Source organism: Stenella coeruleoalba (genome assembly GCF_951394435.1).
Source record: "Stenella coeruleoalba genome assembly, chromosome: 7".
Classification (NCBI taxonomy): domain Eukaryota; kingdom Metazoa; phylum Chordata; class Mammalia; order Artiodactyla; family Delphinidae; genus Stenella; species Stenella coeruleoalba.
This window is the reverse complement of record NC_137153.1, coordinates 33,785,793-33,805,914: the sequence shown is the minus strand read 5'-3', so window position 1 is coordinate 33,805,914 and position 20,122 is coordinate 33,785,793. Positions and strand designations below refer to the sequence as shown.

General features: G+C 46.3%; 1 protein-coding gene across 4 annotated transcripts in view; it reads right to left on the bottom strand.

Moving 5' to 3' along the window:
* Positions 1 to 18,564, bottom strand: part of FGD3 (FYVE, RhoGEF and PH domain containing 3) — a 35,527-nt gene extending 16,963 nt beyond the window's left edge. For 2 of the 4 annotated variants that reach the window (XM_079926495.1, XM_079926496.1), the window contains exons 1-7: positions 18,295 to 18,564; positions 16,892 to 17,411; positions 6,965 to 7,054; positions 6,120 to 6,256; positions 4,361 to 4,517; positions 2,816 to 2,954; positions 2,185 to 2,243 (exon numbers count right to left, since the gene is read on the bottom strand). In XM_079926495.1, coding sequence (XP_079782621.1) covers positions 2,185 to 2,243; positions 2,816 to 2,954; positions 4,361 to 4,517; positions 6,120 to 6,256; positions 6,965 to 7,054; positions 16,892 to 17,411; positions 18,295 to 18,539 — 1,347 coding nt within the window. In that variant the 5' untranslated portion in view covers positions 18,540 to 18,564. Of the gene's footprint in view, positions 1 to 2,184; positions 2,244 to 2,815; positions 2,955 to 4,360; positions 4,518 to 6,119; positions 6,257 to 6,964; positions 7,055 to 16,891; positions 17,412 to 18,018 lie in introns of all 4 variants that reach the window. The other 2 variants (XM_079926498.1, XM_079926497.1) reach the window with 2 other exon arrangements.
* Positions 18,565 to 20,122: the final 1,558 nt, after the last annotated feature.

The following is a 20,122-nucleotide window of genomic DNA, read 5'->3' as shown; positions in this document are numbered from 1 at the left end:
CTCGAGACTGGTTGTGTGGTCATATGGCCAACCCCCACCCTTGTGGTGTGAGGGGAGAGGGTAGGCAGCTCATTGCTCCAGCTCTGGGCCAAGAGGCCATAGGCCCTGACCAGGGGCTTGAGCCAAGAGTGAAGGAGTGAACTCAGCAAAAGGCAGAGCTGAGCCCACAGGAACCTTAACCCAGCAACAAGGAGCATGGATCCACCATGCTACAGCACCACTGCCCTTGGACCTGACCAATCTTAGCCTGCACTCCCTGGAAGCAGGCTGGTTTGGTAGCTCTTCTGCCTCTGGTATGGAAACAGGTGGTAGATGTGGGCATGGGAGCAGGAGGGGGAGCCAGCACGGAGAGTGAGGAAGAGCAGGCTAGGCAGGGCCAAAGGGCCTTGTGTGTACTGGGGGCTGGGCGTGCAGTGGACATGTAGGAGAGCTAATGTGTGTACCTGTGAGGCAGTGGCAGGCCAGGAGGCTTCTGGACAGGGAGTGACAAAATAAGCAACCCATAGAAAGCTCTTAGTAGAGAAGTACGGACCGGAGACCAGGGAGATTGGAGGTGGGGAGGTTGGGGGGTTGGTCCAGGTTGAGGGGATTAGGGATGGACAGGTGGAAGCATGAAGAGGGTCCCATGAGCCCACATTGATAAGCCTTCCCCCACACCTGACCAGAGCCCCCTGCCGGTCACAGAGGCCTCACCAGACTTGGAGCGAGAACTGCCACACAGTGGACATGCTATTGTGGGACAGGAGTCCACCCCAAGCCCCTCAGAGATGTAGGCCCGTGGGGGCTCCTCCATGGGCTCTGTGTGAGCTCATGACCACAGAGTTCCATGAAGCAGCTCTTTCTCCTCCATTAGATTTAGTCTTGGGGAGGAAGAAAAGGGGAGATTAGATAAAAAGTATCTAGAGTGAAATGTCACCTGTTTAGGTTGCCATGGGTGCCCCACTGTGGGCCTGACCTCAGGCGCATCTGGTCTGGGGGCTCCAGACCCAATCCCGGGGACAGGCAGGTAATGAGGACACAGGACGTGGACCACACATAGCAAGAGCTGCCCCAAAACAGGCGGCCCGTCTCTCATTTCTCCTTTTTGAGAGATGTGGGGTCAAAGAAATATTTCACTTTCTTTTTCCTCTCAAACAACAGCAGTGCCCATGTGAAAGTGAATAGGTCTCAGGACTGAGGCAACCAGGGCTGGGTAGGGACTGTGGCGGCCTGGAGAGCCGGCCCACTTAGGGGGCACCTCGCCTCGTCCCAGGTTTTAGTGTGGGCCTGGGGTTTTCAGAGTTTTCCAGTAAAGCCAGGAATTTGGATTCTCCTGTGAAATGACCTGATCTCTAATTCTGGGCAAGGATTTAGAAATTCTTACACCATGTCCAGGCAGTGTGCAGGCCAAACAAGGGCCTCTGAAGACAGGGCCCACTGGGTCAAAAGGCATTGGTATGGGCTAGGAGGCCTCCCCATCGGCAGAGCCTATTACTTGGGGGCGTTAGATCAACAAGAGGACACCATCTCCTCCACCTTCAGGCTGTATTTGGAGGTGGGGCCTTTGGTAGGTGATTAAGTTTAGATGAGGTCATGGTCATGGGGTGGGGGAGGGGTGGGGCATGATGAGATTAGAGCCCTATTAAGAGAGACACCAGAGAGCTTGCTCTCTTTTTTTGCCATGTGAGGGCACAGCGAGAAGGTGGCTGTCTACAAGCCAGGAACCAAATCCGCCAGCACCTTGGTCTTGAACTTCCAGCCTCCGGAACGGTGAGAGTGAATGTCTGCTGTTTAAGCTGTCCAGTCTACAATACTTTGTTAGAGCAGCCCCAGCTGACAGAGCTTCAGTGAGTGAATGAACGAACAAATGAATGATGCTAACGCCAAGAGCTAACACTAAGTTATGCCAGGTCCTGTTCTGAGCACTTCACGTAGAGTGATTTAATCCCCACAACAGCCCAATGAGACAGATTCTGTCAGTGACCTCATTTTACAGATGGGGAAACTGAGGCATGGAGCGCTATATAACTTACCAGCAATCACCAAGCTAGTAAGGGACAGGCCTGTCTGGCTCTCAGTGGAGTCTCTGTCTTCCTGGGGGACAGGTGGGTGAGTATGCATGCTGACAGTACCTGGCCCACCCTGTGCCCTCCCTGCCCCAAACTACTGGTCCCTTGGGCATCTTCCAGGGTCGCCCACACTCACCATTTTCCGAATGGCAGCGTTGGAGTGGTTGGCAGCTGTGGAGATGAGCTCCAAGGACCCTGCAGGAAGAAGACAGAGTCAAGCTGCAGGGCGCCTGGTGGCTCCTCGCCCCACGAGGCTTAGTGTCAGGTTCTGCCCTGCTCCTGCCCTTTCTCACGGTTGTACCAGGCTGCTCATGAGACCTGGCCCTGGGTGTGGAGGTGTGACCCTGCAGATGCATCCCATTTGCTGGGGGTCCGCTGGGGCTGGCATGCCACTCCCCTGTGCAGACCTTGCCCCATGCTGCCTGCCAGCTGCTCCCCATGCACCAGGAGCAGCCTTGCCAGCCTCATAAGGTCCTCCGTGAGGGCTAAGCTCTGCCAACACTTAGCAGCCCCCTCCACAGAACCATCATCCACCCCTCGCACTGCAATGGGGGCAGGGGCGGTTTTCCCTTACACTCAGACTCTCAGTCACCTCCTTGTTTAGGGGTCACTTGGAGCTCTCTCCGTCTCTCTGTCTCTGTCTCTCTCTATCTCTTTGTCTCTCTCTTTCTGTCCCTGACTCTCTGTCTCTCTCAATGTGGGTTTTCAGCAGGGGCCCCAGCTCCCACTGCCCAGGAGCCCCTCAGCCTGTGGCCGGCTTGGCTCACTCTCTGCATCCTTCCAGTCTGGGGCATCCTCTGGGAGCCTCTTCAGATAGTCCTTGAGCAGCAGCTCATAGCGGGGGACCCTCTGCACGGGCTCCAGCATATGGTGCTGCAGCGTCAGGTTTCCGCACATCTCCTGCTTCTGTGGGGGAGATAGAGGCAGTGTGGGGCACCCATGGACACACATGTGGATCCCCTAGGAGGCTGCCTGGAGTACTGTACCCAACTGACTGCAGACCACATCTTACAGCAGAGGAAACTGAAGTTTGGAGAGGTTGAAGGATGGAGTAAGGAGCTGGACCCCAGGCAGGCCTGCTCTAGACCCAGCGCTGGCCTTTCTATACACATCCTCATTGGAGGCTGTTCTGTGGGAACAGCTGGGAGGGGTGAGCGTGCAAGGAGTGCAGGCAAAAGGGGAGAAGGAAACACTCTGATAGTATCAGAGCTATCCTCTCTGGGGAGGGACAGGGATGCTGAGACATGCAGGGGGATCTAGGACCCTACGCTGAGAAATCATGGGTGACCTGATTACAGTGGGATCTGGGGAAAACACAGAAAGTTATCAAGGGGCCACCCCAAATCCGAGCCTGGCCTCCAAACCCTCAGCACAGAGGGACTCTGTGCCCATTAACCCTTCAGGGTACAGTGAGGAATGTAGGTGCACGTATGCATGTGTGAACACATGTATGTACACATGTGCACATGTGCCTATGTATTACGTGTGCACATGTATGCATGTATGTGCATGTGGCACATACTTGAAATATTTTTTAAAGAATTACTTTATTTAAAATTGGTGAATGTGGCTAATTAAAACCCCAAAATTTTGTATGGAAAACAAAATCATACATAAAGTTAAAAAATAAAACATCAATGGAGAAAAATAATTTGCAACACATTTGACAGTTAACAGCTGACATTCTTAACATATAAAAACCTCATGAATCAGTAAGAAAAAGACCAACATGGCAGTAGACAACAGCAACTAGAGGTGTGAACAGGCTGTTTGCAGAAAAAGAGAAAGAAAAGATCAATGCAACATTTTCCTAAGTGCTTCCACTAGCCATTGAGAGATGCTGTGGAGGGAGACCAGCATGTTTGGATCCAGGTCCTATTGAATAATAGTTTCTGATGACATAGATCACACAAACTTTTTTTTTTTTTTTTTGCGGTACGTGAGCCTCTCACTGTTGTGGTCTCTCCTGTTGCGGAGCACAGGCTCCAGACGCGCAGGCTCAGCGGCCATGGCTCACGGGCCTAGCCGCTCCGCGGCATGTGGGATCTTCCCTGACCGGGGCACGAACCCGTGTCCCCTGAATCGGCAGGCGGACTCTCAACCACTGCACCACCAGGGAAGCCCCGCACAAACTTTTTGAGCCACGATTTCCTCACCCATGAAATGAGAATGATGATTTGTCCCTGGAAGTTATTTTAAGGATCAAAGCATCAATAGAGCATCTGGACACATCCCACAATTTTACTGATTTTCTCCATGTTGAAACACAAAGCCAGCACTGTGCCCGTGAAGCAGAGGTGGGACCGCCCTACCTGAATGCCTTGGACAATGTCCTTAAATACCGGTGAGCGCTGGGTCCAGGTGCTCACCAGCTCCACGGCCCGGTCAAAGTTCTTGACATATTCACCATACATCTTGAGGAATGGGGCCAGCTTCTGCAGGATGTCTCCAAGCCGGGGGTTTGTGTCCCTTTGTGGGAGAGTGAGTGAGATCGTCAGGCAAACAGCCCCACTGAAGTGCCAGGGTGAGACAGGGACTTCACCAGGGAGCTATGGGACAATGGCCTGACTCCCAGCTCTGTGTGATGGTGGGCAAACTGGTCACCTTCCCTAAGCCTTATTTTCCTTCCCTGTATCACATGGGATGGAAAATAGTGTGTTACCTAGAGGATCATGTAAAGTACTTCAACCATGCAGTCATAGAACGATTGCTCAAAACCAGGAGTTGTTAGTAATAATGGAATCTCTTTAATGATGAGCCACAGTTATCAAAAAGAATCAAGGAAACCCCATTATACTTCTTCTATATGAGCGAAGATTAGGAACAATGAAATGGGGCAATCTAACTCTGGCAATGTCATGGGAAAGCAGCACTGTGTAATAATGAATGGTTCGGACAGGGATTTGGAAATAAATTTCAAGGAGCAGAAAATATATTAATAACCTTTGACCTTAGAACTGTGGGGGATTTATCCTAAAGAAATAATCAAAAAGAAGAAAAAAAGGCATATGCATAAAGTCATCCTCTGCAGCATTACTAGGAACATGCACTCAAAGGCCCACCACCTGTGAAGACGGATGGGCAAGCTGCTGGACTCTCGCACCCTTATTATACAAGGGGTGTCTGTGTGCTGACAGTCTCTCCAGGGCCTTGAGGAGAAAACTTATATCTAGCAGGTGTGCACTGCATCAGCCAGAAAGCCAATCTAGCCCTGAGCTTTAACCTCATGGCCTTGGACACAGTATAACCTGCTCTTCAGGTGGAGCATGTCTTTCTAAATATTTACGAATTGCCCTGGACCCCTGCTGAGCCTTGCAGGTGCAGGGACAACCCCCAATCAAGCCCCCTGGCCTCTGTGTTCTCCCTGGCCTGGCTGCAGCTTGGAAATGGCCTCTTCTCTTACCACAGAACCACACACTGGCTCAAGCCAGGCCAGTGAAGAGGGGAGACAGCAGAGACCCCAAAGCAAAGCTGCAGCAGCACCCGGAACAGAGGGGGAAGCACATAATATGGAGAATGGCAAGCTGGGGGCCATGCCTGTAATGTTTTATTATCATTTCTTACAGTTGGGCAGTCCCTCTGCTACAAATGAACAGAAGCGGCAGAGGGACAGAGGGACAGCCCTCTGGAGACACTGCTGAGGAAGAAAAACATCTCATTTTTTAAAGCAGAGGTGCAATATACACTAGGAGGGAAAATAAACCAATAAGCACTGTCTATTCACTGGTGTTTGCAGATGGCAAACCTCATTTAAATTCCACAAAGCCCTGAGCAGGTATTAAAGTCCTTTTAATTTGCAGATGAAGAAGCTAAGACACTGAGAGGGCTTGGGGTCAGGGTTGGCCCAGGACCCTACCGAAAGAGAGCCCAGGGCGCTATGAGACAGGCTCCCCAGGTATCTCCTGGCTTTTGGGCATACAAACCCCAGATTTAGAGGCTGCTTGGCAGAGAGTATTCAACAAAACCACTGCAATAGTGTCACCATGACCCTCAACCACCAAGGGCATTGGAGCCAAACTCCCTGGGAGATGCCAGCCCCTACACTTCCCAGGCACCATGAGCTGCACTTACCACTCATTCGTGATCCGTGTCTGCAGCTCAGGAAGGAGGAACTTCCCGTGGAAGCAATAGATGGAGGAGATGTTAGAGAAGATGCCTGTGGTGACTTCCGAAGGGATCCCTGCTTCCATCAGTCGGGTGCAGAAAACCTGGGCACGGAGAAGCCCATGCAGTGGTCGCTGAGTGTGGGTCACTGCAGATGGTTACGATCATGCTTCTGCTGCAGGTATGGGAGCTCAAGAGAGGCTGCCATTGCCTTATGTTTTCTTAGTGAACCTTCCACTTCATCAAACTGGCTCAAAGAACCTTATGGTCTTAAAGCAAGCTTACTTATGGCTAAGAATTGGGGGTGAGGCAGGGACAGTCCCCTCTAGATGGGGACAGGCCATCTTTCTTCCATCTGCCCATCAAGGGAAGTGGATGGTCCTGATTTCCTTTCTTTGCTTTGTGAGCTACAAACAGAAGAAGCACCTGTCAAAACCCAGTTTCTGTTGCAGTTTTACTTCCTGTGCTCATAAACCCTACGTTGCCAGGTGGACAGGGAGAGTGCCACCCACTTTCCCAACTATTTATGCAGAAAGATGTCCAGAGGCCATTTACATGCTCAGATAATTTAACTGCCAAGAAGAAAAAAACCCCAAAGTGACTGGATGAGACAATTGCCCCAAAGCCACAAGTTCTGAAAGCAAAAACTAAGACTTTCTGGAGGAGACTTAAATTTGTCCAAGTTTTAGTATTCATGTCAGTCATACTCCAACTGCAAGCCCTAGCCAATGCTAAGAGAGAAAGTTTGCCTCTGAAACTGTCCACTGAAACTCTGGAAGTGGACAAAGGCAGGCCCAAGCCAGGAGGGCTACCTGGTCTAGCAGGTGTAGACGCTTCACGTAGGTCTCCTCAGTATGCAGCAGCTCCTGGGCAATGTGGAGCAGCTTCTGGGGCTCAGCGCACTGTGAAGAGAAGAGCCATAGCTCACCTAGGGAAGATGAGTTTTGGGGAGGCATGATATGACAAAGGCTACCCGCTGTATGCCAGGGATGACCAGGGGAGGCTGCTGGGACTGGGATGTGGGGCTCAGTTCTCGCAGATGGAATTTCCAGGGAGGTTTCTGGGGAAGACATAATAGTTTCTACCAACCCCCCCCCAAACCTTCTGCAGCCCAGAGAGAACTCTATCTTCCCAGGGCTTTAACTACAAAGGAGCTGCAATAGCCACATCAAAATATATCGTGGAGTGACATCAGCAAGGTGGCAGATTAGAAAGCTACAGGCCCTCCCAACAGGCACATGAAAAGATGCTCCACATTGCTAATTATTAGAGAAATACAAATCAAAACTATAATGAGGTACCACCTCACACTGGTCAGAATGGCCATCATTAGAAAGTCTACAAATAAGAAATGCTAGAGAGGGTGTGGAGAAAAGGGAAACCTTCTACACTGGGAATGTAAATTTGTGCAGCCACTATGGAGGTCCCTCAAAAAACTAAAAATAGAGTTGCTATATGATTTTGCAATCCCACTCCTGGGCATACGTTCAGACAAAACTATAATTCAAAAAGATACATGCACCCCAATGTTCATTGCAGCACTATTTACAATAGCCAAGACATGGAAACAACCTAAATGTCCATCAAAAGATTAATGGATAATGAAGATGCGGTACATATATACAATGGAATATTACTCAGCCATTAAAAAGAATGAAATAATGCCATTTGTAGCAACATGGGCTAGAGATTATCACACTAAGTGAAGTAAGCCAGACAGAGAAAGACCATATGATATCACTTATATGTGGAATCTAAAATATGACACAAATGAACTTATCTATGAAACAGAAACAGACTCACAGACATAGAGAACAGACCTGTGGTTGCCAAAGGAGGGGGAAGGGATGAATTGGGAGTTTGGGATAAGCAAATGCAAACTACTATATATAGAATGGATAAACAACAAGGTCCTAGTGTATAGCACAGGGAACTATATTCAATATCTTGTGATAAACCATAATGGAAAAGAATATTTTAAAAAATATATATATGTATATATATAACTGAATCACTTTGCTGTGCAGTAGAAATTAACACAGCATTGTAAATAAACTATACTTCAAGAAAATATATTAAAAAAAAAAAAAGAAAGTTATAGGCCCTCCTTCCCCCACACATGAGTTAACAATATACAAACAAGAATACCTCTGTGGAAACTTTAGAGACCAGCTGAGAAGCTACAGTTTCCAAGGCATTGTAAAACTAAGAAGAGATTCTATCAAATAGAGAATGAAAATTGGCATGTTTGGAACACCCTTTTGTGTTCCTCCCCCATGCAGCATAGCACAGCACAACTGGGAAGAACCGCCCCTCCCCCCAACTAGGGCTCCTCCCTCAGGATGGAAACAAAGGAGTGAACTGTGCATCCAAAATTTTGGCTCATCTGGAAGCTGCCTGAGGGACTGGTTTCTGTCTTGCCTGATTTGTAATGCTGTCATGACCAGCGCCAGAGTTTGAAAACAGGCAAGCAGCATGTTAGAGCTGATGTTCTGCAGGCAGATGCCAGGGGAGCAAGAGATCAGAAAAATTTTAATAGGTCTTAGAAATTCCAGCCTGATTGGCTAAGGTTTTCCCTGCACAAAGCCAGCATGCAAAGACTGGAGAGATGGTTGTTTTTCAGATGCCCAAATTCCAGCAAAAAATTACAAAGAAACAGGGAAACACAGTGTGATTAAAGGAATAAAATAAAATTCCAGAAACCAAACCTAAAGAAACATAGCCCTATGAGCTGCCTGTAAAAAATATTAAATACCTGTCATATAGATGCTCAATGAACTAAAAAAGAACACAGACAACTAAGTGAAATCAGGAAAGTGATGCATGAACAGAATATCAATAAAGAGATACAAACTATTTAAAAAAAAAGAGCCAAACAGAAACTCTAGAACTGAAAATTGCAATAACTAGACTGAAAAGTTCAAGCTAGGTCATTTGAAATCATAAATCAGAGAAGCAAAAAGAAAAAACAATGAAGAAAGCAAAGAGAGCCTAAGAAACTTATGGGATACTACCCAAGGGACCAATATATGCATTTTGGGAGTCAAGTACAGCATACTTGAAGAATTAGTGGCTGAAAATGTCCCAAATATGAGGAAAGAAATGGATATATGAATTCAAGAAGCTCACATAACTCCAAATGGGATAAATCCAAAGAACCACACTGGGACACATTATAATAAAAAAAAAGGGGGGTGGGGTGGGAAGAATGGGATGATATATTTAAAGTGCTGAAAGAAAAATAAAACTGTCAACCAAGAATATGTATCCAGCAAAGCCATCTTTCAAAAATGAAGAAGATGATACCAAAACCAAATAAACATATCACAAAAAAAAGAAAATTACAGGCCAATATCACTGACAAACATACATGCAAAAATCCTCAACTAAATACTAGCAAACCGAATCTAACAACACATTAAAAAGATCATACACCATGATCAAATGGGATTTATCCCAGGGATGCAAGGATTCTTCAATATACACAAATCAATTAATGTGATATACATATTAACAAATTGAAGAATAAAAACCATATGATCACCTCAACAGATGCAGAAAAAGCTTTTGACAAAATTCAACACCCATTTATGAGAAAAACTCTCCAGAAAGTGGGCATAGAGGGAACCTACCTCAACATAAAAAAGGCCATATATGACAAACCTACAACCAACATCATTCTCAATGGTGAAAAACTGAAACCATTTCCTCAAAAATCAGGAACAAGACAAGGTTGTGCACTCTCACTACTATTATTTAACATAGTTTTGGAAGTCCTAGCCATGGCAATCAGAGAAGAAAAAGAAATAAAAGGAATCCCAATTGGTAAAGAAGAAGTAAAACTGTCACTGTTTGCAGATGACATGATACTATACACAGAAAATCTTAAAGATGCCACCAGAAAATTACTAGACCTAATCAATGAATTTGATAAAGTTGCAGGATACAAAATTAATTCACAGAAATCTCTTGCATTCCTATACACTAACAATGAAAGATCAGAAAGAGAAACTAAGGAAACAATCCCATTTATCATTGCAACAAAAAGAATAAAATACCTAGGAAAAAACCTACCTAAGGAGGTAAAAGACCTGTACATAGAAAACGATAAGATACTGGTGAAAGAAATCAAAGATGACACAAAAAGATGGAGAGATATACCATGTTCTCGGATTGAAAGAATCCACACTGTGAAAATGACTATACTACCCAAAGCAATCTACAGATTCAATGCAATCCCTATCAAATTACCAAGGGCATTTTTCACAAATTTTACAATTTGTTTGGAAACCCAAAAGACCTCAAATAGAAAAAGCAATCTTGAGAAACAAAATTGGAGCTGAAGGAATCAGGCTCCCTGACTTCAGACTATACTACAAAGCTACAGTAATCAAAACAGATGGTACTGGCACAAAAACAGAAATATAGATCAATGGAACAGGGTCAAAAGCCCAGAGATAAACCCATGCACCTATGGTCACCTAATCTATGACAAAGGGGGCCAGAATATACAATGGAGCAAAGATAGCCTCTTCAATAAGTGATGCTGGGAAAACTGGACAGCTACATGTAAAAGAATGAAATTAGAACACTCCCTAACATACACAAAAATAAACTCAAAATGGATTAAAGACCTAAATGTAAGGCCAGACTGTATAAAACTCTTGGAGGAAAACATAAGAAGAACACTCTTTGACATAAATTGCAGCAAGACCTTTTTTGACCCATGTCCTAGAGTAATGAGAACAAAAACAAAAATAGACAAATGGGACCTAATGAAACTTAAACCTTTTGCACAGCAAAGGAAACCATAAACAAGACGAAAAGACAACCCTCAGAATGGGAGAAAATATCTGCAAATGAAGCAACTGACAAAGGATGGATCTCCAAAATATACAAGCAGCTCATGCAGCTCAATATCAAAAAAGCAAACAACCCAGTCCAAAAACGGGTGGAAGATCTAAATAGACATTTCTCCAAAGAAGATATACAGATGGCCAACAAACACATGAAAGGATGCTCAACATCACTAATTATTAGAAAAATGCAAGTCAAAAGTACAATGAGGTATCACCTCACACTGCTCAGAATGGCTATCATCAAAAAATCTACAAATAATAGGACTTCCTTGGTAGGGCAGTGGTTAAGAATCCACCTGCCAATGCAGGGGACATGGGTTCGAGCCCCGGTCCAGGAAGATCCCATGTGCCACAGAGCAACTAAGCCCGTGCACCACAACTACTGAACCTGCACTCTAGAGCCCGTGAGCCACAACTACTGAAGCCTGTGCACTTAGAGTCCATGCTCCACAGCAAGAGAAGCCACCACAGTGAGAAGCCCACACACCTCAATGAAGAGTAGCCCCTGCTTGCCGCAACTAGAGAAAGCCTGTGCACAGCAACGAAGATCCAAAGCAGCCAAAAAGAAGAAGAATAAAAAAACTACAGACAATAAATGCTGGAGAGGGTGTGGAGAAAAGGGAACCCTCTTGCACTGTTGGTGGCAATGTAAATTGATGCAGCCAGTATGGAGAACAGTATGGAGATTCCTTTAAAAACTAAAAATAGAACTACCATATGACCTAGCAATCCCACTACTGGGCACATACCCAGAGAAAACCATAATTCAAAAAGATACATGCTCCCCAATGTTCATTGCAGCACTATTTACAATAGCCAGGACATGGAAGCAACCTAAATGTCCATGGACAGATGAATGGATAAAGAAGATGTGGTGCAATGGAATATTACTCAGCCATAAAAAGGAGCAAAATTGGGTCATTTGTAGAGACATGGATGGACCTAGGGACTGTCATACGGAGCGAAGTAAGTCAGAAAGAGAAAAACAAGTATCGTATATTAATGCATGTATGTGGAATCTGAAAAAATTGGTATAGACGATCTTATTTACAAAGCAGAAATAGAGACACAGATGTACAGAACAAACGTATGGATTCCAAGGGGGAAGGAGGGGATGGGATGAACTGGGAGACTGTGATTAACATATAAACACTATTGATATTATGTATAAAATAGATAACTAATGAGAACCTACTGTATAGCTCAAGGAACTCTACTCAGTGCTCTGTGGTGACCTAAATGAGAAGGAAATCCAAAAAAGAGGGGATATATGTATCTATATAGCTGATTCACTTTGCTGTACAGCATAAACTAACACAATGTTGTAAAGCAACTATACTCCAATTCATAAAATAAAATAAAAAATAATAAAAAATTTTTAAATGAAGAAGAAATTAAGACTTCCCCAAATAAACAGAAGATAAAGAGTTCATTACCACTAGACCTGCCATACAAGAAATGCTAAAGTAAGTCCTTCAAGTTGTGAAAAGATGGTAGATAGCAACATGAAGCTGTACAAAAATATAAGGTTCTTCAATAAAGGTAAATGCATGAACAAATATAGTAACCTGTACTATCATAATTTTGGCAGTACAGTAACCTGTACTATCATAATTTTGGTAGATAGCAACATGAAGCTGTATAAAAATATAAGGTTCTTCAATAAAGGTAAATGCATGAACAAATATAGTAACCTGTACTATCATAATTTTGACAAAAACATTTAAAAACTATAAATCTATGTGAAAGTGCATACTATATATATAAATACATAATTTGTGACATCAATAACATAGAGTGTCTGGGAGGGGGAGCTGTAAAGGAGTACAGTTTTTGTGTATCATTGAAATTAAGTCTTGTTCAGCTTAAAATAAAATGTTATACAGATGAAAAGATGCTCAACATCACTAATTATTAGAAAAATGCAAATCAAAACTACAATGAGGTATTACCTCACACCAGTCAGAATGGCCATCAGCAAAAAGTCACAAAAACTAAATGCTGGAGAGGGTGTGGAGAAAAGGGAGCCCTCTTGCCCTGTTGGTGGGAATGTAAATTGATACCTCCACTGTGGGGAATAGAATGGAGTGTCCTTAGAAAACTAAAAATAGAATTACCGTATGACCCAGCAATCCCACTACTGGGCTTATACCCTGAGAAAACCATAGTTCAAAAAGACACATGTACCCCAATGTTCATTGCGGCACTATTTACAATAGCCAGGACATGGAAACAGCCTAAATGTCCTTCGACAGAAGAATGGATAAAGAAGATGTGGCATATTTATACAATGGAATATTAGCCATAAAAAAGAACAAATTGGGTCATTTGTAGAGATGTGGATGGACCTAGAGTCTGTCATACATAGTGGAGTAAGTCAGAAAGAGAAAAACTAATATCAAATATTACCGCATATACGTGGAATCTAGAAAAATGGTACAGATGAACCTATTTGCAGGGCAGGAATAGAGATACAGGTGTAGAGAATGGACGTGTGGACATGGGGGAGGGGAAGGGGAGGGTGGGATGAATTGGGAGATTAGGTTTGACATAAATACACTACCATGTATAAAATAGATAGCTAGTGGAAACATGTGGTATAGCACAGGGAGCTCTGCTCAGTGCTCTGTGATGACCTAGATGCGTGGGATGGGGGTGGGTGGGAGAGAGGTGCAAGAGGGAGGGGATATATGTATACATATAGCTAATTTACTTTGTTGTACAGCAGAAACCAACATAACATTGTAAAGCAATTATACCCCAATAAAAAATAAAAAGCAGATGGAAGATCTTTAAAAAAATAAAATACTATAACTATTTTATGTAATTGCAATAGAAAAAATATATAGAATATACACAAGAGGCAATGAGAAGGGACGCAAAACATATTATTACAAAAAAATCAATTAAACTTAAAAAAGGAAAGCAGTAAGAGAGGGACAAAAAAGCTACAAAACATACAGAAAACAATGAAAAAGGCAATAGTAAGTCCTTCCCTACCAGTAATTACTTTAAATGTAAATGAATTAAACTCCCCAATCAAAAGACATGGATTGATTGAACAGGTTAAAAATAAAATCCAATTATATGCTACCCACAAGAAACTCACTTTAGATTTAAGGACATACATAGGCTGAAAGTGAAAGATGGAAAAAGATATTTCATGAAAATGGTAAACAAAAGAGATCATGAGTGGCCATATTTACATCAGACAAATGGACTTTATGACCGTTTTTTTTTTTTTTTTTGCGGTACGCGGGCCTCTCACTGTTGTGGCCTCTCCCATTGCAGAGCACAGGCTCCAGACGCACAGGCTCAGCAGCCATGACTCACAGGCCTAGCCGCTCCGTGCATGTGGGATCTTCTCGGACCGGGGCACGAACCCGTGTCCCCTGCATCGGCAGGCGGACTGTCAACCACTGCGCCACCAGGGAAGCCCCAGACAAATGAACTTTAAATAAAAAAACCATTACACAATACAAAGAAAGACATTATATAATGTTAAAAGGACCAATTCACCAAGAAGATATAACAGTTATAAATATTTATTCATCAAACCTCAGAGCTCCTAAATATATGAAGCAAACTTTGGCAGAATTGAAGCAAGAAACAGATAACAACAGAAGAATAGTAGGAGATGTCAGTACTCTACTTTCAATACTGGATAGGACATGCAAAACATCAATAAGGAAGCAGGGGATTTGAATAATACTGTAGAACAAATGAACCTAACAAACATATGCAGAACACTCCATATAACAACGGCAGAACATACATTCTTCTCAAGTGCACACAGAGCGTTCTCCAGGTCAAACCACGTGTTAGGCCACAAAACAAGTATTAACAAATTCAAGAAGACTGAAATCATATAAAATATCTTTTCCAATCACAACAGAATGAAACTAGAAATCAACAGCACAGAGAAAACTGGAAAATCCACAGATTTGTAGAAATTAGACAATACGCACTTAAACAGGAGTCAATAATAGAGATTAGAACAGAGGTAAATGAAACAGAGGGTAGAAAAACAATGGGAAAAAACCAACAAAACTAAGTTGTTTTTTGAAAAGATAAACAAAATTAACAAACCTTTAGCTAGACTTACCAAAAAAATGAGAGAGAACTCAAATAAATAAAATGAAAGAGGAAATATTACAACTGATACTACAGTTGAATACAAGGGATCAGAAGAGACGGCTCTGAACAATTAAATGCCAACAATTGGATAAGCTAAAAGAAATAGATAAATTCCTAGAAACACACAACCTACCAAGACTGAGTCGCGAAGAAATAGAAAATTTGCACAGACCGATAACAAGTAAGGAGGTTCAATAAGCAATAAAAGTCTTCCCAACAAAGAAAAGCCCAGAAACAGATAGCTTCACTGGGAAATTAATACCAATTGTTCTCAAATTTTTCCCAGAAAATTAAAGAATAAGGAACACTTCCTAACTCATTCCATGAGACCAGCATTATCCTGATACCAAAACTTTGGGGCCTTGTTGACCCTGGAGGGACTCTCCCTCCCAGGGGTTCGCGGATTCCTAGAGATGTAAAGGATTCGCTGGCAAGAATGTCTTTCAAGTGCAAACCAGCCCATCCAGAGCCCACACCCAACCACCTTCTTTATACTTGCTTTCCCCTATTCCCCTGCCCTAATTACGCGAGCTATCCAGGGACAGCCCCTGTGCACAGAACCCACTGAAATTATTCAAACTGGCCAATCTTAAGCCTGCTTACCCTGTCTCACCCATCCCTTTCCTCAGAAACCACAATAAAGACTCTACTGTAACTTATATAGTATTTGTACATCAACTATACTTCAATTAAAAGAATAAAATCATTACATGATTAAAAAAAGACTCTTGCTCACAATTTCCACTCCCTCTGCCTCCTGCCCTACCCTGGTGCTTTTCCCTCTGGTTCCCCATGGTGTGGTGTGCCCCCTCCTCTCGGGAACTATGAGTAATAAACTGTCTTTAAATGGCAGTCATCTCCTGATTTGTGGGCTTCACCATTCCTGAATAATAATAAAACTTAGCTTAAAACATGCCCCCAGCCCACTCGCTGAGAATTTGGCTTTCGACAGTGCAGGCCTGTGGCTGCCCTTTGCCCACGAAGCCTGCCTCTTGATGCGGCCATGTTAGTCCATACCATCTCTACCAGGAGCCAGCAGGTCCGACCCTGGCCAAATGCCACTTGTGCTTGTCTTGGGACCCAGTCACTCGCAGCTTACCTACGCTGTTCTCCTCCCATGCACAGGTGGTCTCTCTAAGCCGGGGCTGTCGGCTTTACTTCCATGTCCCCACAAGTCCCAGTGTAGAGCCCAGAGCCCAAAATGCTAAAGGGACACAGATGAGCTTTCTTGCAAGGCCGAGCCCCCACGGGCGGGCACACCTGCTTCCCGGAGCCATCTGCACGGGGCTCCCCTCGCGTGCCTGGGCTCCCTTCCTGCCTCTGCCACACACCATGGGAAACCCTGGGGTTTCCCCATTCATAAAATAAGGTGACAAGCATGCTGTCTTCCTCACGGGGGCTCTGCAAGGCAGGCAGCAAGCACTGGCAAAAAGTGGTGGCAGCACTGTTTCCGCTAAGTTGGACCGCCACAGCCACCCTGGGGTGGGGTCCCTGTGCCACCGTGGGGCCATAGAACTAAGGCTTGGGAGTGAGATCATTGTCTGATATGTCAGGGAGATCCCTGCCTGTGTGGTCCTTCCCCAGAGCCTGCCCATCAACCCATAGCAGGGGCTTCTCTGAGCATGGTGTCTGAATGTACACCCTGCTACTGGCACCAGGCCTGGGTGATGGCACTGTAAACCTCAAATACCCTCAGAGGAGAGCTCTGCAGCCCCTGACGCCTGGGACGGGAAGGTGGCCTACCTTGGCTGGATCCGCGTCAGCCCTCAAGGGGCTATTCTCGGGTTCTGGCTCCTCACTGCTGCCCTCGCCCATATCGCTATCGGCCTCCTCCCGTGGGGCCTTGCCACCTGGGGCTGTCTCCAGGTGCAGCCCTTTGATGGTGGGGCCTGGGCCCGCCTCGCTGCCGTCCTCGCAGGAGAAGTGCTCGCCGACCACGCTGCAGGAGGGGCTGTCTATCCCGCTGTCCCGGTTAGGGATCTTAGTGCCGCTGCTGGGCTCACTCACAGAGCCCACGTCCCCCGCAGAGGCCTGGCTGCCAGGGCTCCCGGAGGCAGGGTCACCACAGTGGGCTCCAGGCCCAACAGGGAGCGCTCGGAGCTTCCCCGGGTCTGTGCTTGGATGCTCCAGGGAGGAGCTGCTAGGCCCAGCATCTGGCTCCCCCCGGGTGGCAATGGGGGCTGGGGGCATTGAGGACACCCCTCCTGGCTCCATCCTCAAAGTTGAGTTCTCTGAGCTCTGTGAGGCGCTGGCCGGGGTCTTCCTGTCAGGGAGAAATGAGCATAGTCAATGCCAGCTGGGCCATGGACTAGCCCCCAGGTGGGGCCCTCTGGAGAAAATCAACATGGAGGAGGGGGGCTGGGGCTGAGTGTGAAGTGAACACCCTGGTCAGCCTCAGCTGGGTCCTGACTAGGCAGGCTTTGGGGCAATGGCAAGTGGAAAGCATTTTATTCTAAAAATAAATTTCTTCATTAAAAAAAGAAGGAAGAGAGAGAGGGAAGGAGGGAGGGAAAGAGTGAGAAAGAAAGAGAGAGAGAAAGAAAGAAAGAGAGAAAGAAGGAAGGAAGGAAGGAAAGAAGGGAGGAAAGAAGGAAGGAAAGAAAAAAGAGAGAGTGAAAGAAAAAAAGGAGAGGGAGGAATGAATTCTGTAGCGTGAAGCTACCTGCCCCTCAGTGAATTCAGAATATGTGTGTAAACGAACAGCAATAACCACCGTGAGCACAGTGAATCTGGTCTGTACTGTGCTTGGGCATCCGTGGCACTCTATCCTACCACGTAGCTCTGAGGTGAGGCAGGATCCCCATCGAGACCCTCCCTCAATATTACTGTCGATATTCTGTCTGACAGGTGACCTGTCATTTTCCAGAGACCTGGAGGCTGAGGAGGCTGGATCTTGGTTCCCAATTCCTCTTCCTGCTAAGCACTGGAGCTACTTCATGCCCTCACATGGTGCCTCTTCTGGAAACCTTCGTGGAGGAAAGGCACCTTCAAGTGTCAGTCTGGGTGCAGAGAGGGTCAAAGGTGAGACTAGACTGGGAGGAGATTGACGTTCCCCCAAATCTTCCACTTGAACCCCCAGTGGAGCTGCAGAGGAGGTCAGGGACCAGGAGCGGCAGTCACTTATTCCTGGGCAATAGGTGGGTTACCTGAGGCTGTCAGACTCCGCAAGGACACTGAGGTGGAAGGGTGGGTGCCAGGCTCCCTGCTGGCTGTGTTCCGGGTCCTTTGTGTGGGCCAGCCCAGGCCTTGCACAGGGTTGGAGGGCTGGGGGGATTTGCTGAAAATCTTTTTCTTGCCCAGCAGTTTTGAAGTGGAGCAGTTCAAGAGGTTCTAAAAAAAAACGTGAAAGGAGAATGAAAACCACCTTCTCCGCTGGCACTTGGAGCAGCATGGATGACAGACCCAGTGCTCAAGGGAGAACATGGAAGGGCATCTTCATGCCACCACCCAGTGCAGGAGACCCCCGGGCAGGTCATAGAGGTCTGCGGGTGGATGGAGCATGGCTGAGTCCCTGGCCCCCGTGCAGCAGCTTCTAGGCCCTGGCTTAAAACTGGGACCAGAACTGAGCTTGTCCCCAGTCATGCAGTGACTCAGGGAGAAAGGGTCCCCTTGAGTGTGCAGTGCCCACTGTGTCTGAGGAGAGCTGGCTGGCATCTACACGTGCCCTCCCAGACACAGGCACTCACTCAGCTCTGCTGCCAGTGGCTTCTTCACACATTCCCTTCCTCCCTTGCTAAACAAAATAAAGAACCATCAGTGGAGGTGCAGTTTCCCCTCCCTGCAACACACACAACCAAAAAGGTGTCCTGAAGCCTGACCCTCGGCCACCCATGCAGCAGAAGGGCCTCTGGTCAGAGTGTGCTCAGAAGAGAAGCGTGAACCACCTCTGTGCGTGCGTGGCCTTGAGGGCTGGCGAGGCCCCAGGAGTCAAGCACCAACTCCAGCCTCTGTGATAGTCTCCTACGCTCTTGCCTTCCAGTGCAGTCAGATTTCTTCTGAGTGGACCTTTTTTTTTTTTGTGGTACGCGGGCCTCTCACTGCTGTGGCCTCTCCCGTTGCGGAGCACAGGCTCCAGATGCGTATGCTCAGCGGCCATGGCTCACGGGCCCAGCCGCTCCGCGGCATGTGGGATCTTCCCGGACTGGGGCACGAACCCGCGTCCCCTGCATCGGCAGGCGGACTCTCAACCACTGCACCACCAGGGAAGCCCTGGACCTTTCTTTAAGTGACACCAAAACAAGTGCGGGGCGCACATTTAGTATTGGCTACTGCCACATTCTTAAAGAGCTTAATGGGGAGAAATATCAAGATTTCTAAACAGAAAATGCATGTTTTGCTACATTTTTCTCATAGCACAGGTGATAAACTCCAGTTTCTGGAAATCAGACATGACACAGCAGTCAAAATACGCCAGATGGAATGCAGGCCACGCTCAGCTTTGGTGTGTCCAGTGCAGTCATCTGGTGCCAGGTGGAGCCTGCTGCAATCACACCTCAGGGATTCCTGCTTCTGGTCAAGATGGAATAACAGAAACTGGAGATACTCTCTCACTGGAAACAACCAAATCATGGATAAAACATACGAAACAACAGTTGACAGACACCTTACACCAGGCAGCAAAGCGCGGTGCTCCTGAGAGGTGGGCACAAGTGCAGTGATCCCTCTCTCACCCCAGCTTCCTGCCCAGAGAAGGGGATCTCAGGTAGACCCCTGAGTAAGGAGACAGAGCTGGGAGTCCAGGAATACGAAGGCAGCTGGAGGTCAGAGGATAGAGCACTAGAGAGAGAGCTGCACAGAGAGAGCGCAGAGAGCTGACAAGGGCCCTCGGAGATGGCTCAGTGCATGTGTGAGGAAACTGCAATGCTGGAGAAAGATCTACTTGAGAGGGTCAGAGGGAACATTACCTGGTGCTCACACAGGGCAGGGAATATGCCTGTTTCCACCAGCTAGACTGGAAACCCCAAGATCCACAGG